This window comes from Grammomys surdaster, unplaced genomic scaffold (assembly GCF_004785775.1).
Source record: "Grammomys surdaster isolate TR1022 unplaced genomic scaffold, NIH_TR_1.0 313, whole genome shotgun sequence".
Taxonomy (NCBI): Eukaryota; Metazoa; Chordata; class Mammalia; order Rodentia; family Muridae; genus Grammomys; species Grammomys surdaster.
Window position 1 is genome coordinate 6,748,319 of NW_021604732.1, and position 18,394 is coordinate 6,766,712.

General features: G+C 35.0%; 1 protein-coding gene across 1 annotated transcript in view; it reads left to right on the forward strand.

Moving 5' to 3' along the window:
• Positions 1 to 8,229: 8,229 nt before the first annotated feature.
• Positions 8,230 to 18,394, forward strand: part of Gabrg2 (gamma-aminobutyric acid type A receptor gamma2 subunit) — a gene marked incomplete at its 3' end in the record, with an annotated part of 34,325 nt that continues 24,160 nt past the window's right edge. Inside the window, exon 1 of the mRNA XM_028777683.1 lies at positions 8,230 to 8,333. Coding sequence (XP_028633516.1) covers positions 8,230 to 8,333 — 104 coding nt within the window. The remainder of the gene's footprint in view (positions 8,334 to 18,394) is intronic.

The window sequence follows — 18,394 nt, forward strand, 5'->3', positions numbered from 1 at the left end:
CTTCTCTCATGGAGGCTAGACCAGACAGTCCACTGCCCTATACGTGTTGGGTGTCTCAGACCAGCTAGTGTATGCTACCAAGTTGGTGGCTCAGTGTCTGAGAGATCTCCATGAGCCAGGTTTGTTGAGACTGCTAGTCTTCCTATGGGGTCTCCCTCCTCCTCAACTTCTTCTAGCCTTTCCCTAATTCAACCACAGGGGTGCCTGACTTTAGACCATTGGATGGGTGTAAGTATTTGCCTCTGTCTCAATCAGCTGCTTGTTGGGCCTCTCGGAGGGAAGTCATGTTAAGTTCCTGTCTGTAAGTATATCATAGCATCAGTAATTGTGTCAGGCCTTGGAACCTCCCCTTGAGATGGGTCTCAATTTGGGCCAGTCATCAGCTCTCCTTTCCCTCAGTCTCTTCTCCACTTTTATCCCTGCAGTTCTTTTAGACAGTGACAATTCTGGGTCATAGTTTTTGATTGTGGATGGCAACCCCATCCACTGGGGGTAGATTCTACAAGTTCCTGCTCCCCACTGTTGAGCATTTCATCTAAGGTTCCTCCCTTTGAGTCTTGTGATTATCTCACCTCCCAGGTCACTGGTACATTCTAGAGGGTCCTCCCACCTCCAACTCCCAAGGTTGTATATTTCCATTCATTCTGCTTGGGTCTCCACTCCTGGTCCCCCCAATACCTGATCATGGGGAAAGGGGAACGAGATCAGAATTTTTCTGTTTATGGTAGATTGCTCAGTGGATGCTGAAATAGTAATTTTATGCTTATTTGAGATTTACTTATTTAATGAAATTTTAAAGGAGTGCATGGGTTGAAGTCAGTTCTGCAGTTACGGAATGTGATCTAGAATTGTGGTCAGTGTATTGTGTCTTTGTGTTATGTGTGTGTGTGTGTGTGTGTGTCTATGCTTCCTTCTCTATTAGCTTTTGTGCCACTCATTTTCAAGCCTTGTTTTCAGTTGTTCACATTTATGAAACTATGTCTTAATAGTTAATTATTTTAACATCATGAGGATGAATTTATGCCTCTCATTGTCTTATTTACTGTTTTATTGCTGCAAAGAAATAGTATGACCAAGACAACTCTTATAACAGAAAGCATTTAGTAGGGACTTTGCTACATCTATAAAAGGTTAGTCCATGATGTTGCAAGAAGCACACAGACATGACACTGCAGTTGATAGTTTTATATTGTGATTTACAGACTGCATAGTTTTACAGACTGTGATAGTTTTATGCTGTGATTTACAGACTGCATACAGAAAGAGAGAGAGGTGCTGTGGTTGGAGAAGGAGATTGAAAGAGGGGTAGAAGGGAGAGGGAAAGGAGGAGAGGTAGAGGGAGAGGGGAGGAGAGGTAGAGGGAGAAGAGGGAGAGGGAGAAGGGGAGAGGGAGACTGAGCCATCCCCTATAACACACTTCCTCAAGTAAAGTCAAACCTATTTCAACAAGAGCATAGTTTCTTTTTTTTTTAAGTTTCCTATTTTATTATTATTTTTTTAATATATATATATTTTTTAATTTCTTTTTTTTTTGAACATGAAATGCTTTTTTTTATAGCATGTTTTACAAGGGGAGGGGGTAAGAGGGTCCAGGTGGTGGAAAAGTACAAAATCTTCTTGGCCTGTGCCTTGTAACATGTCATGGTCTATATGGTACACTGCCTTGAATTATGATCTACCTGCAGTTCTTCAGAAGATATGGTATACTGCTTGAGTTATGGTCTCCCTGCTATTTTTAAGAAGACATGGTACTCTGCTTTGAGTCTATCTGCAGTTGCTAAGCAGGATCTTGCAGTTGCCAAGCTTCAGAGGACATTGTGCAGGTGGGGAAAGGTAGGGGGTAAGGGTAAGGGCGAGGGTCCTGGCTTCTGGCATCTCCCCCTTCTCTGTTTAGTTAGAGAAGGCGTCTTATGTTCAATCCCAACTATGTGAGTTTTGAATTTGGATGTCTAATTATGGGGGGTCTTAGACAAGTTCACAACCCCAAAACACTGATGTGAGACGAGTCACATCGATGGTCGAAGGCTTTAGGCTGTCGACGATGGGCAACGTCAAGGGACTCTGATGTGGGTGAAAGGAGGGTGAGAGCCCTGTCTTAGGACATGTAGGCATAGTTTCTAATCCTTCTAATCCATAAAATCAATGTCTTTCCTTGGTGGTAAGGCATTCAGTATATGAGCTTATGGGAGCCATTCTTACTCAAAACACCACACTTATGATGTTTCTTAGTCACAGATGCTTTCATGCAGCATTTAGCAATTTTATGTTTGTTGAATTATATAGTTCCCTTGTATTCAGTATTTTCTTTTTAAACATTGTTATTTTATGTATATGGCTGATTTACCTGCTTGTAACTATCTGCTCTACATGACTGCCTGGTGCCTGTGGAGGCCAGAAAAGGGTGTCAAATCACTTCCACTGGAGTTACAGAGAGTTGTGATTCTTCAAGTAGCTGCTTAGAATTACTGGAAGGACAAAGAGTGAATGCTCTTAGCCATTAAGCCACCATTTAAACCATGCAGTCAGTATTTTTTTTTTTTTTTGGTTTTTTTTGGGGGGAGAGGGGGTTTGTCTTTACTTGTTTATGTTAAGAATTAGGTTTCAATTTAATGGCATTTAAATATATTACCTTTCTTATAATTTTTGGTATAGAGTTTAAGGACAAGAAGTTTTATCTCTCTCCCGTCAAGGTGTATTTGCAGATAAGCCATTACCTTTTCAAGGGATTGGCTTGAAATGTGCCACGCTATAATTTTATTTCATTCAATGTCTGGGTTTCTTTGTGATGCTGCTACATATGTGTGTGTGTGTGTGTGTGTGTGTGTGTGTGTCCATTATAAACTACAAACTACACTCTAATGTTATATTTCCATTACAAGGTGGATTTTTTTTATTATAAAAACATAGTAAAATGGATTTTAAGAAAATTCAGATAAATTATGCTTTCTTTCATAGTCAGTATTCCTAGAGTCCCTTTTTATGGGTCTGTGTTTGTATCTGGTACTTCTCTCAACACAAGGTCTTTAGCATTAGTTATAGTTTAGCTGACAATCCCTCTCAGTCATCCTTCGTATAAAAATGTTTTTTTATTTTTAATTTATGAAATGCTTGCTGAATTTCATGTGTATTCCTAATCTTCGCCATTTAAAGGTGTCATTGCTGTCTCTTAGGTACAATTTAAAAATCTTTACTTTTGAACATACTATGCACATATACAGTGGTGGTATATAATCATATCTCCTTCTGTGTCTACCTTCCAAATGCCTTTATGTCTTCTCAAAGCCTACACAAAATATGTCCGTTTATTTTATGGTGATGATGTAGCTCAGTTAATTCGACCCTGGGTGCTTGACTTACCTTGCTGAAGTACTATGGACATTGTGTAGTTTAGAGGGCCATCCGTTTTTGAGTTTGTAGTTGTAGTAGTAGGTTTTAGCTACTAACTGTGGAGGGCTACAGTCATTTTTGATATGTCATCTATCATCAAATTGCTGACCTGTAATGTCACAGTATAGCATTCTCTATTTTATTTTATGTGGGTGACCATGAAGACTTTTGGCCTAGTTTTTATCATGTTTGCACTGCTTGGAATCGTTGTGTTTTGTGAATCCGTATGTTAATATTCCTTACTAATTTGGGGAATTTGCAGCCTTGTTGCCTTTGATGTGTGTCTGTATAATCTCCTCTTCCCCATAAACATCACTTTGTAGATCCCCATTCTTGGGACGCTTAGACTGTTATTTGTAATATTTTTCCAGTGTTTATGTGCAGCACATTTTCCACTGATCCTGTTTCATCCTCTTTTATGTTTCTCAATCACTTCTGTTATTCCCAGTTGTCTGTCGTCTACTACTATGTAAGTTTTTCTTCTAGGCACTGGAAATTTTAACTCTAAAATTTCTGTCTTATCTTTGTAATACACTTTCCATTTGCTGCTGAGATTCAATGTCATTCATTTATTTGGCCAGATAAACATTATGAGTATATTGTTTTCATTAAGTCCTTGAACTACTTTTTGTGGTTGACTATTACTGTCTGCTAATTGCAATATTTATCTGCTTCTATGTTTGCTCTGTCTTCACGTTCTGTACTGTGCACAGTTAATGATTTTCCCTTGTGTCTGATGTTTTACATAATGTAGAAACACTATTCCAGCATGTTGTTTTTCTGAAGAATTATTATTTTTGATGTAATATGTATTAAATTATTTACCAATCACCATAATCAAGTGGAGAATACACTGAACCATTTTCAGTGGGTTAGTCTTAGTTTTGTCATTATCCTATGACTAATCAGTACTTCACTAAAATAGGTAAAGTTCATGATCCTGGTCCTGGGAATTGGAGTGAACAATGAGATGCTGACACAGAACCTTCACTTGATGGAATTTAGTTGCCATATTGCATGGCATAGAATGGTAGCTGATACAGCTGGCACAGCTTTTCCAATCTTTCAGTTTGGCATTCTCTGGGCTTTTCAATACCCCTAGCCTCTGTTTCCATAGAAACAATCATTTAAGGGGAGTGTACCTTAACTCGTAAAATACTATCTTTCTGTTGTCACTTTCTAATTTCCTCCTCAATTTATGCCTTCAGGAGAGCCTTCTGAGACTTGTCAATCAGATTCTATTCTATCTAACTAACTTCTGAAGTTGGGTAGTTTTCTTCCATATGTGGCTACAAATAAGGAAATCCTAGGAAAATAGAGAATAGTTGGTGACCATTTAAGTTGCCAGAGTAAAGGTGCAGTCTTAGAGCTAATTTAATTCTGCTTGCAATCTACATTAATTTCTTTATACCTCACACTATGGCACACACTTTTCTAATACTTTACATAGCTGTTCATTTAACATATCCCAAAGTGTTACAAATATTTTCCCAAGAATTGTCATCTATGTGATACATTTTAATTTCTCATGAGTGATTGTTCAATCTCACTTTTAATGTTTTTGAAATTTATTTACTTATTTAATTATCCTCTCTCTCTCTCTCTCTCTCTCTCTCTCTCTCTCTCTCTCTCTCCCTCCCTCCCTCCCTCCCTCCCTCCCTCCCTCCCTCCTTCTGTGTGTGTGAGTGTGTATGTATGTATGTGTTTGTGTGGTGTGTGTGTGCATGCACATGTGTATGCACTTAGAGAACACTTGTAGTGGTCAGAAGACAACTTTGGGGGGATGATGGCTCTCAAGAATCAATTTCTTTCTTCCACCATACTGAGTCAGTCTTTTTGCATGTTTCTGCCACTATACAGCTTGCTCCAATCTTTCTGTCCACACAAGCTTCTATGCAATCCTTTTGTTTTGTGTATTTTATGTTAGACATGCCTAGATGATTAAACCACACAACTGCAGCTGCCTTTTGAAGTGAGGATCCAGGAATTGAACTCAGGGCTTGTACCACTAGTACTTTTTCCTATAGACATAGCCTACTGGTCCACAATGCTTAACCTCATAATTTGCTTCTGTGGATATTGATCACAAGATAATACTATTAAAACTTCTTCAAATCAAGAGTTAAATTTGAAATTTAACACAAATAACATAACAACAACAGAAACAATAAATATAAATAATGGCAGTTCCTTTTGTAGTCAAGTGTGAGTAGTCATTTTCTTCATTTCTACTTTCTAGTATAGTTTTCAACTTTTAATATAATTTAATCCACATGTATAGATATAGGCATGCATATAATTTATAATAAAATGAGCCTCATTTTATTAAGTAACTGACATAAACTTAACAAAATAGGTAAGATGTTTATGAAATAAATTATTACATAATATATTTTATAAGTATAAGAGAATAAAATATGGCAATATCAGAAAACATCAAAATAGCTTAGTTCAAAGACTGGTCATCAGATAAGAAGATCCACTGAGGCACATTGAAGCCTACTAATCAAAAATAGAACAATTAAAATGGATTCTCTTAACATGTGAGAAGGCGTTTTGTTATTGAAGTCGATGATAATTTGTGGAGATTATTATGAACGTTATCATTGTGCTGAAGGATTATTATTATATGAAAATTTGTGAATGATAACAATCATTCCCATAGGGTTCACTATGTGAGTGACTAATTGAATTTATCTGAGAAAGTACTTCAGAATTTCTGAAATGTCCCATAGGGGAAAAGATAGATTCTTCCCACACAAGTACTTACATCATCTAGAAAAAAATTAGCGGATTAGTGGGCTGCCTAACTGCTTGGTTGGCCACTTAGGATATTCCATAAAACTGTCTTACTTCAATTTCTTCTAGGGACTCAGGCTGGCATTAAGTGAAATGTGTATTTTGGTAGACACTCCTGTGGGTATGGGATCTAAGGTCTTACTGATCCATAACTAGCCTGTTTTTTTCTTTCATACCACTTTTTTTGTAAGCATCTAAAATATACTTGTAGGTTTTATTCTCAATGCTATGATGAGATTAGATATAGTCCCCAACAACATGTAACTGTAGACTACCTTGGATCTGAGTAAAATAAAGTTGTGACTGTAAATGGAAACCCTGGTCTTCCTGCTGTAGCTGAGTGAGGAGCATTTCAATGAAAAGATATTTAAATTTGCTCTGCCTATGTAGAAATCACAGTGGGAAAAAGCCATTGACCTCATGTAAATGCTGTTGTTGTTTTAATTGTATTTAGTCCTCTGCAGTACAATGAAATAATTGTGCTTAAAGATACTGTCATGCACATTTCCTTGACATATCTACCGGAAGCAATCTCTTGGGCCAATATCATTGGCAGAAGCCAATAACTTTTTTCTTATGTCTGAAGGTGTAATTCTGAAGGTAAGGATGGAACTGGGACCCTATCATCTCATGTTCAATTTCCATTACTTGGGCTTCTTGCTCAAATGCCATTCATATAGCATGATCTTTTTTCAGAGAAGGTTTTGGTTTAGAGATGATACACTGGCGGTTTTTATAAAAATGGTGAGACGATTGGTTCCTCTGTACTTTTTAATGAACATCTTGCATATGAGGTGCTGATTCTACAGGATGTGGGAAGCACTTTGTCACTACCTATCCCAGTATATAAGAGCATAGACTTCCTCCATGTCTGCTTAACTAGGTTGGAATAAGAAGAGATTTCCTATGTCTCTGTGGCTCACTTGATCAAAAAAAAAAAAAGTGTGTTAATACAGGAATTTCCAATACTGATTCCAAAACATGTAAAATTAAAAAGAAAAAAAACAAAGTTCAGAGCTCAAAGAATAAACAGAAGTGTCTCCCATTGCTAATTCTCCCACTGTTTTGCCCACTGGGACATACAGGCACAAGCTAACCAGGGCCCTATTTCGCGATCTTGGTTAAGCATCTATCTCCATAGAGCTGTGTGGATCAGCATTCCATCAGATTGATTTTCACCATGGCTTGGTCTATCAGTGATTTCCTTCAATTTAAATTCACCAAACCCTTCCCTCAGGATGGTTTCCTGAGCACAGCTACCTCTTTCTCACTGCTTGTTGCCCCTCCCCCAAAACAATGCAATTGTGATTTAAGTTTACAAGATTATTCTCAAATAGAGCAAAACAAACCCTCTCTCTAGTGAGTGTTTCTAGGAGTACTAAAGCGTCTCTTTTTGTCCAATGAATGGAAATCGTAGTATGTTGCTACAGGAAAGGGTTAAAAAGTGCTGGCAAGAATTCACGCATGTGTTAACTCTTCCAGCAGCCTCACATCTCTTCCACCTTGACCTCACAGTTAATCTGTGTGAGTTAATCAGGCAAAGCCTCTAGTGAGTGATTTTTTCCTACTTCTTTTAATCAAACACACAACAGAACCAGACAAAGAGAGCACAGCCCTATCTAAAAAGAAAGAAAAGAAAGAAACGAATAAAAGATCAAATAGATAAACAACCTAAAAGGACGGACTCCTGGGAATTCCTGTGAGTGCACAGGGCATGAATGTGAGCGCCTTTCTGTTTCTCTCATTTGCCTTCCTGTATGCATCTCTGCGTGTACCATCCCCCTGCCTCAATTCTATTATCCTCCCAGACTTGGAAGCTGCTGCCTGAGCTGACGCTTTGATGGTATCTGCAAGCGTTTGTACTGATCTTTATTCCTGCCCCCCGAATATTAATTTTGAAGCTGGTAGCAGTACATCTCCTGAGTGACGGGACCTACTAGAGGGAGGTGGGGGGAGCCAGCATCAAATCATCAGCATAATAATAATACAAAGGGGAGGGATTCTTCTGCAACCCAGAGGCGAGAGGCGAGAGAAAAAAAAGCGATGAGTTCGCCAAATACATGGAGCATTGGAAGCACAGTCTACTCTCCTGAATTTTCACAGAAAATGACGCTGTGGATTCTGCTCCTGCTATCGCTCTACCCAGGGTAAGATGGGCCGTTTTCAGCGTCGTTTGACTCTAGAGAGATGTGGGGGAGAGATAAGGTTGTGGAAGGAGGGCGACCACCAAGATTTGAGACACTCTTTTGGGATTTAAGCTTTATAATTTAGGGAAGAGTGACTATTTGGGGTAGGAGAGAGACGGAAGAGAGACGAAGGACATATTGGTTTATTTGTTAATGAACTAGATTTTATTTGTTTGTGTTTTGTTTCAAAGCGCTAAAGCTCATTTCATAGACTCCGTGTTCTGAGGAATAGATTTTGAATTTGCTGCAATCTGATATGAAGTGGGCTGTGCTTGCACACGCCGGCATTTGAGGCCATATTGAAGGCATTTGGGTGGGGGTCTGGAAGAGAAAATTACAAATAGGGTCCTTGGGAACACAAGCGTGGTTTGTGTGAGGGAGGACTGGGGGCGGGGACAGAGCTGTTTCTATCATACACTACAGTCTTCTTTGGTCCTGCACCTGAGCTTTCAGTCAGCCAGGTTTTCTATCCAGCCCCATTGACCCGACAGCTGAATCCCCAATGGGCAAACACGATTCAGCACCAAGGACAGCGGTCCAGCTAAGGGCCCTATGGAAAGAGGCTTGTCAAACCATACAGCATCCCTTAATCTACAAAGGACATTCATGTAGTCAGGCCAGTGGGCCAAGATACAGCAGAGAAGCCTGGGGACCCGGCACTGGAATAATGCTACTCCTACCTTCAGGTGGGAGGGGGACTACTGCATATGAGGTAGTGAATATAGTTAAATGAATGTTTAGAAAATATAGCTGGAGCAGAGAGTTGGCCTGGCTGCAATCTTGAAAACATGCTCACCCAAGAGAATGCAATGCCTAAATTGTGAAGTATGCATGAGTGATTTACAGTCTTCCTGCACAAACAAAAGTGGGGAGGAGAACCGGTCAAATTCCTGAACATGAGTGCTCCCAGAAATATGTTTCCTCTAGATTATTAAGTACTTCCCTGAACTAAGCCTATGAGAGTAGAACATCTCCAAGCACAGTGCACCATGTTTCTGTCCATGGAGGTAGCCCTCACCACATTGCAGTTTCCGACCAGAACTAACAGCAGCCTAGAAGTCCACACTTTCCGTGGCATGCACTTCTGTATTTGCACTTTCTGTATTTGTCCATTTTGAGACAAACCACTGTACAAACTACTCCTATGGTTGTGACCTCCCCTATCTCTGATAAAAGAATGTATGAAAAACATCAAGGCACTACTCCAAAGTTTTCTTGGAAGTTGATGTAGTAGTTGTAATAATGATGATACTAATACGAATTCTAATACTAATAATAAAAGGCAAAGGGGATGTGGTTTAGCTACTCTTCAGCTTTGTGGCAGATATTTATATGTTTCTCTGACATTTTTTCTCTAGTGTTGAGGATAGAACGTGTTGGTTTTAGACATAGAGGAGAGTCAAGCATAATGAAGAGTAGAAGCGTCATTTCTCAGTGCAGGCAGGCAGCATGTGCTTAGCTCGTAGCCCTTCGCCACTTTCCTTGCTTTTTCCTTGACAATAAACATTGAGGATAGTAGATAGTTTCATTAAGAACTACAACTTGAAGAAGTTTTCCCAGACGAGGAGAGGAACACTTACTGGGAAAATTACTGTAAGTCACAAACCGTAATAAAAACCACTAAAATATTTTCTATTCACAATCATCACACATTTTCCTATTACACATTTTATGAAAGTTTGTAAACTTTGTTTTGTGAATCAGAGTATCAATAAATTGGGCCTACCTTCCCTGTAATTCTTCAACCCATGAAACCTGTGGAATAAAATCTAGACCAAACGGGAAAGATGTCTCTGTTTTTCTTATTCCCATTCATTTTAATAAACATTTTGTAACTTCCTGAGTACTATATTCTTATGTATTTCACCTCTAAACATTCCATTTTAATCCAAAATATTACTTTATTATTATGTGTGATGCAATACTACTTAAGATAGTTTTTTTCTCTAACAGCTCCACTTTTTGAATTCAGTATCGTCTAAAAACTAAAACTTGATGTTACATATTGCAATGATAAGATTATCTTTAATTGGGCTTTAAAAAAGTTTTAAATGGTGGGATTTATGTGTTATGAGAATTCCAGGCAGATAATTTTTGTATTCTCACAATAAGGATAGAGGAAGTAACCATTGTAGTTTGGTGCAGTGTATGTGATCGGAGTTTGATTTGCTGCAGTCCTATAAATGATCTGAATGGCTAAGTGTGGAAAACTGAAGCTTTGATCTCTAAACTTGGTCAGTGGTTGATGAGGGTGGTTACAATAATATTGAACAAAAATAGGATTCTAAGAGTCAATGTTGTAAACAATAGCAGGAAAATATACTGAGCATTGTAAGAGAAGAAAAGAAACATTCAATAGACATTTTTATTTATAAATCTCAAAATAAGCTTTGTTTCCTATTAAATGACTAAACTCACTAGATTGTCTCTATATCGAAGCAAAATAAATCTTAAAACAAAGCAACAGAATGAGCATATTAGAAGCTTATACCTTTCTGTAGAGTGAGAAATTAGCAAACGTAAATTTGCTCAACTTCCATGTATCTTGTTTACAACTTGTGAGAATCACTGGGAGACTTACTAAAATGGAAATTCCTAAACCACACACTGGATGATGATTCTGAGTCATGAGGTCTGAGTGAAGTCTAAGAATGTTAATTTTAACAAGTTCTCAGAGCTCCCTTTAAAGAAATAGGCCTTTAGTTTGTCTATTTAGAGAAGTGTACTTATTTTCAGAGTTAATATTTGTAGATAATTTGTTTCTTACAATTTTATTCATCTGGCCCAGGAAATTAGTTCCATATCAATAAACATTCTGATTGCATGTGAATAGCACATGGAAACCATGAAAGATTTTACTATATTTGTGTTATGTGTAAAAAGTTCTTGAAAAATTTTGGCATGTGTACCTATATAAATGTCTATGTAAGTATAGACCCAAATTCTACATACCTGAAATATACATATTGATAAGTTTGTTTTAAGATAAATTTTAAAAATTTGGTAGATTATATTAATATAACTTCATTCTGTTCCAGCTTTAAAAGATATAAACATATAAAATACAACAGAAATAAATGAGTAGAGTAGGAAACTTTTATACAAACAAAGATATTTTGATTATCAAAAATTATCTTATACTATATTTGGGATGATAGAAAATTATGTTCAAAGAATTAGATTGGTCAGAAACAAATTAGATAGAATTTTTGATAATCAATTTCAGTTTTAAGTTTTAATAATAGTTTTAAGGTTTTTACTGTATTTAATTCTGAGTTGCAGCCTAATTCAATATTTCTCTATTATACCTTCCCAGTACTCCCTCTTTGCTCAGTCTCAAATTATGACCTCCTTTAATTATTTTTTGTCACATTCAAACATATTTCTTGAATATCATTTTAATATTTGTATTTATTTTCTCTCCTTAACTGTTGCTGAATAAAATGCTCCATATGAAATATTGAAAACTGTGAAAGATTTTTATGCCATAATTATGTTTTGTGTAGATTTTAAATTTTGCAAGCCATAACCATAACCATAAAGGAAATACTATGCTTTTTCAACTTAATCCAACTTGTTTATAGAGTTAGTCTTCATTGGCAAGCTTGTTACTCTACATCTTTATAAATTCTTTACCTTGTTTTATCTTGAAAACTGCTTTTGCTTTTCATAGGCACATGTAATTGTTTTGGTTGTTGACACAGGATTCCAATTAGTCTGCCTTAAGCATTCACATGAAAGGGTAAAAAATGAGGATGTATGCATGACTCAGATTTTCCAAGAATTCTTCCTCCATCTGCACCAGAAGTCAAACACCTGGATAGCAGGCTGGGATTTCAAAACTTTTTGATTTGTTGTTCATTTGGTTTTTAATATCTCACTATGTGTTGCTCATACACGGACTCTATGCCCGTTTATAGTAGTCTGTGCTCCATACCAGTTTAAAAATTAGGTTTTCATTTAAATAATTAACTGCACAAATGCATTTCGATTATCTTGCATTCATTTTGTATTCAACTTAAAGTAATTAATTCACAGAAAATTTAATGTTAAAAACCTGTTCAAATATTTTATAATTTCTACTCTTAAAAGGAAGTCAAGACTGGTTGTAGAGACATCGTTCCTGTTGTTTGTACTGTGCTACGAGGCCCATAGTTCCTTGTTGGTTATAGCATCTTAGTTTGTGAAACATAGATGTTTAAAAATTTAAGCACAATGTAAATGTCTCACAAGCAATCTTGTCAAACTAGCATAACTTACAAGGACAGAAGACAGGTAATTGAAATCAATAATATCACAGGTAATAGCGGGTGATGTAAAATACAACCAGTTATAAGTTATATGCGCACACATGCTTTTGCACTTACTGTGCACATGTGTTGTGTTTACATATCATTATGCACACGTATCTTTCTATATGAACTCACATGCATTCTCATATTGTTACTTCTGATTTTTTTGATCTTCAGCAAACCATTTCATCTGTTCTATTATTCAGTTACCTAGTTTTTCAAGACTTTTGGCAGTGACTATTTTACCAGACCATAGTGAAGATTACATATAATTGGCACACATATATAAGGCTCACTATATTTACATACATGACAGAAGTCAATTTAAAGTGTGTTTATGTTATTGCTGACTTTGTAGATGTCTTGTCTTTCTTTAATTACCCAACTGGGAATTGTCTCTAGAACATAGAAATACTAACCACTCACTATAATTGAGTCACATCTCCAGTAAGACGATTTTTTTCTCTTGGCATCACTCTGGGACAAAATCATGGAATAGTTGTCTAAATTGAAATCCTGATGTTTTTTTGACAACCATACTGCTTGATCTACCAGATAGTAGAGTTAGAACTTCTAAGTAGTCTTCTGTGATCAATTTGGTAAAGTTGTTTCTGGAAAATCACGAGTTTGTGTCATTTCAATAAAGCTCAATTCTACTATATCAGTTTTAAAAGATTCTAGAAAACATACATTAGGTCAAAATGGCCCTTGGATAAATTAGAACATTTAAACCAAACTTTTGGGAGGATTTCTTGGGATCTTAGCATTTACCAATTACACTGTCATTAAATGAAATCATGCTGTAATATCTAGACAGACATACTTAGACACACCTTGGTATTCAGTGGCATTATGTACTTAAGAACACACTAAAGCCAACAGCTTAGATCCCAAATTATAATTTGCATTTGGAAAAATAATTTTTATGGTCATGTATCTGTAAGTTTACTTTAATAGCTTAATTTTGAGTTCTATGACTACGAAGGAACTACTATGGAATGTCATCAGCATTTAAAAACTCATCTTTTTTTTAACAAACCCACAGAAGAATTTTCTCAGTGTCATTCTTCAATTTCCTTACCAAAAAATAAAGTCTTAGAAAAGTGAAAGATGTAAAGTTGAAGTTGAAAATAATACCAAATATTTAAGGAGAAATGACAGTAATTTATCAATGTCTGCAAAGTTAAATTTCAAACATGTAAATATTAGAGGATGTGATTTTGACTTTAATTACCACCATCATTCTAGAGGTAACTTAATTATATTGCTATGTGATATCCTAATATGAAGACACAAACATTTTTACTTCTAGAAAAAAAAAGAAGCTCTAGGAATTGCTAAGAAGTTTCTATTTTACTAGAATGTCTATAGCAATGTGCTTAGACCATAAACAGACTTGTTAGAATAGGAAGATACTACTTTCTTCTACAAAGAGCTGTCATAACCAAGAAGAAAGCAGATTAAAGAGCCTTGAATATGAGCTTTAGTGAGGAACAAGATACTCATTGTTACATTACTATTGTACAGACTGTGGTATGTTCAGGCACAGTGACCTGAAAGCTACTCTTAGTTTAAGAAATCACATTGATTGTTTTGAAACCCTAGAGGCCTCTTTACATCACATTCCTGGGAGAGTTTTTCCTTTCTCATTAGTTCCACATACTGGAGGATGAATATCCTTTAAAAGAAAATAAAAAGGGCCCTTTTAAGTTCCACATTACTAGCTTATGGTAAAAATAAAATTTAACTTCAAATAATATTAATACTTGTAGTATTATATAAGTAATGTAAACATGGCAATAATTCTATGTTATTATAGGATCATTGTACAACTGTGCATAGATAAAGTACCATGCGAATGGGAAATAAGAAACATAGACATTACACTCTCCACCCTTCCATAAAGAAAACCATAAGAACAGAAAATAACAGAGCAGTGGGCAAAACAAGGGATGTTTTTTAAAAGCAAGGATCCTTGGTAGTAATTGAAACCCTGTAATGAATACAAGTTCAGTTACAGAAAAAAGTCTATGTAGTAGGCCAAATAGAAAGTATTCTGTAATTTATTGAGGCAAATTTAGGTAAAGTGTATCAAAAATACTGCTAAACATACCTTGTCGATATTTAATATATACTTGTGTTAGGGAAAAATAAATGATAAATAGTCTTTTTGTTGTTTGGTAAATATCAGTAATTTTCATAAGTTGCTTTTGAAAATATATTTTAAAATACCTAGTTGTTAAACATTCTATACACAAGATTTCATATAAATTAGTCTAGTATGGTGGTTCATTCTTTCAATTCTAGCCCTCAAGAGGCTGAGACACTAGAGAGTTTCTGAGTTCAAGGCCAGTCTAGTCTACATGTTGAATTTCAGGACAGCATGGACAAAACAGAAAGACCTTATCTCAAAACTAAAAGCAAACAATTATAGAGCAATTTTCTTAATTTTTTAAATGGACAGTATTTCAGTTAGACTTACTGTATTAACTAAGTATGAATTATGGAACAGATAGGCTAGAAGATCTGTTCTTGATATTCTGAGTTGTCAGTCTAATGCATGCAGATACAGGTTATGACCAGGAATGTATAGAAATAATTAGTAAACTTTAACCAGATAAATGGTATTATAAGAAATCCTTGTATGGTATATGGTGTTGTAATAGAGCAGGGTGGAATTCTAGTGCTAGGAAAACATAGAACAAAGAACCTGAGATTCACAAACATTTGAAATTCAAATATAAGCATTTAGTTAAACCATTTTAATATGATGACATTCTTTTCTTTTATTGTTCCTCACAGTTTTAACTATACTTCTGTAGCAATCATTTGCACATATACCAAAATTATAAATTAACGGGGTTTATTTTTGAAGAAGGGAAGTATACATTTTTTGAAATGTTTTCTTAGTATTCAGAAAATAACTAGTTAACAGACAAACCCAAAACAGAACAACAACAAAAGCAAAGGCCAGTGATTAAAGCCACGCTGGGCTCTATGGCGCTAACTTGGTATAGATTAAATTTGCAAAATTTCAATGTGTGTGTTGTGCTATATATGTTATATAATTTAAAGTATATCAAAATAATATATAATTATAGTGTATAACATATAGTATGGCATATTAATATAAAACAAGATATTTGGTTATATAGCTGGAAATATATACATATATGTAATATATACACATACATATATGTATATAAAACTATATAATATATAATACAGATTATATATTATATTAAAGGAGAAGTAAGTACTTTATCAATGTCTGCAAACTTAAATTTCAAATATACATATATTAAAGGAAATAGGAATATATACTCATTATAAGAAAAAATATATATTACTTATTATCTCCAACTGATATATCTTCTCTTAGTTATTTCAATATAAATGGTCAAATGCAATCATAGCATATACCATGACCATCTTAAGTATGCATGTCAATTGTATTCTATAGTCAACTCCAGAAGTATTAAAGCAAGATCATTTGGATATAACAAAACCACAACTACAGGGATGGAGGCATTCATAATTTAGGTGAAAAACCAAGTGTGTGTCATATGAGTACACACAAGGAATTATTAGTGTCTTAGCAGTTTTTATTTTAATTTTATTTAAGTTTAACCTTTCCAATATAGAGTGTTTTGGTAAAAGTAAAGGCTAGTAGTCATGTTAATAAGTTAACTGGTTTCTCAACCCATTTTCTTTCTATTTTCACTCTTCAAAAATAAACACAATTTATTCTTGAGGTACATTCTAAGGTATGATAAAGTCTTTAGAGGACTAATTACTGAATTGTATTTAGTCAGAAATTCATTTGTAGCTAGGCATTTACTAACATAACAAGTCCCAGTCACTTATGTAAAAAAATAAGGTGACCATTCCTCATGTTTACTTTGAGCAGTGACTGAAGACTCTACTTGTGCTCATTACTGCTGTTACTGTTGCAGGACCATTTCCTGTGTCTATGTTCTTTCTTAAATGTTTCTTTCTACCACACTAATCCAGTCTCTCCTTCTTAACTGTAAATTTTGTGGGCATGCAAAATGTACATTATTAAATTTTTCTAATTACTTTGATTTCTATATTTTATAAATTCTCTTCGTCTAGTAGAGTGAGATAATTAATTTACAAAATGTCTGTAATTACTAGAATATCTGCACTTTAAGTATATTATTTCTGTGAACCAGAGGCTATCTCTGGTGGGCAAAGATCTAATTAGAACGTATGTCATGTTGTGGGACTCCTCCCTGAATATAACATCCCCAAATGAATCTAGAGATATATTTATTTTCCAGTGGATGATATCAAACTACTGACATTCATTCATTAAGTAAAATTAATAAACTCATTATTGAGAAAACACTTGGTTTGTCTATCTTGATTGTCAAGTCCATTTTTGTTAGAATATATGCATATAATGGTTAGAGTGTACTAGGAAAGATAAAAATATAAGCTTATATTTTGCTATTCATGCTCATGAATAACTCTCCAATATTTTTGTGCCTCATTGATGTCATCATAGCAGGGGGAAATCATCTGTCACCTAGGTTACTGCAACAGCACCAAAAATACCTTTCTACCACATGTTTGCTTCCTACCAATTCTTTTGTGACAAAAAAACTCCCTAAGATTACATGTTCAATAAAAAACTAATTAAATCAGTATTTTTTTTTAGGATTTAATGTTTAGTTAGATGAGTTTTTTATTGCTAGCATTTTCTAATATAATTGGTCAGAAAATTTTACTTTTACAAATAATAATAATAAAATTAAGTGTTTATATATTTTCTTTTATGCCCCTTTCATTCTTCAGCACAATGATTTGAGGTACAATGATGTTGCCAGTATCATAAGATTATTTTAATGTTGAGTTTTAATATAGAGAATCATCTTCATGGTGTGTGTGCATTGACGTTTATGGGACAATGTTGCCACCTATATTATTACATAATTATTTTTGAGACTATGATTTAATTTCTCTTGATGAAAGTTTTTAGATGCAAAAAAAAAGCTGTGTGGTAACACTACAATAATTTAGTGGAAGAGTATTCCAGTGTACAAAAGTGAAAGTTACTGCAAATTTCATAGCTTTAGACTGTAACTGCTTGCAAAATTAATGTGTCAATTATCCAAAAGTTAGCAGCATAAAATAAATATGTCTTTCTCAGATTTCCATAGAAACACATATATGAGCTTCTTAGTTGAGCACTTATAGCTCAGAGTCTCGAAGATATGTGATGTTCTACTGATATTCAAATGCACTAAGTAATCTACTTTTAATCACTAATGCTTTATGCTGGAGGTTACCCAGACAAATTCTGACATGTGACAGTGTTCTAAAGAAAGGTGTTGTCATAGTCTGCTGGGACTACTATATAAAAGTATCATATGTTTGAGCTAAAATATATAAATGGAAACTTGTTTCTCATAGTCCTATAGAACTGAAAATCTGAGATTAGCATGGTATCCTTCCAATGATACAGTTCTGCTCTATGATAGAATTTTTTGTATGCCACACAGAATGTAATTAGATGCCTTTAAACACCAAGTTCATTTTCTAGTTTTCTCTATATTTGATGTATATGAACTTATTATCTACTTCTCATTTTCTTTGAGCCATTTCATATGAAATATTCATAAGTTATGTCAGAATTTTAGAGTTGTTTACATACGTCTTTTATATTTCATGCTTTAAGATGAAGGCATAAGTCAAATAATATTC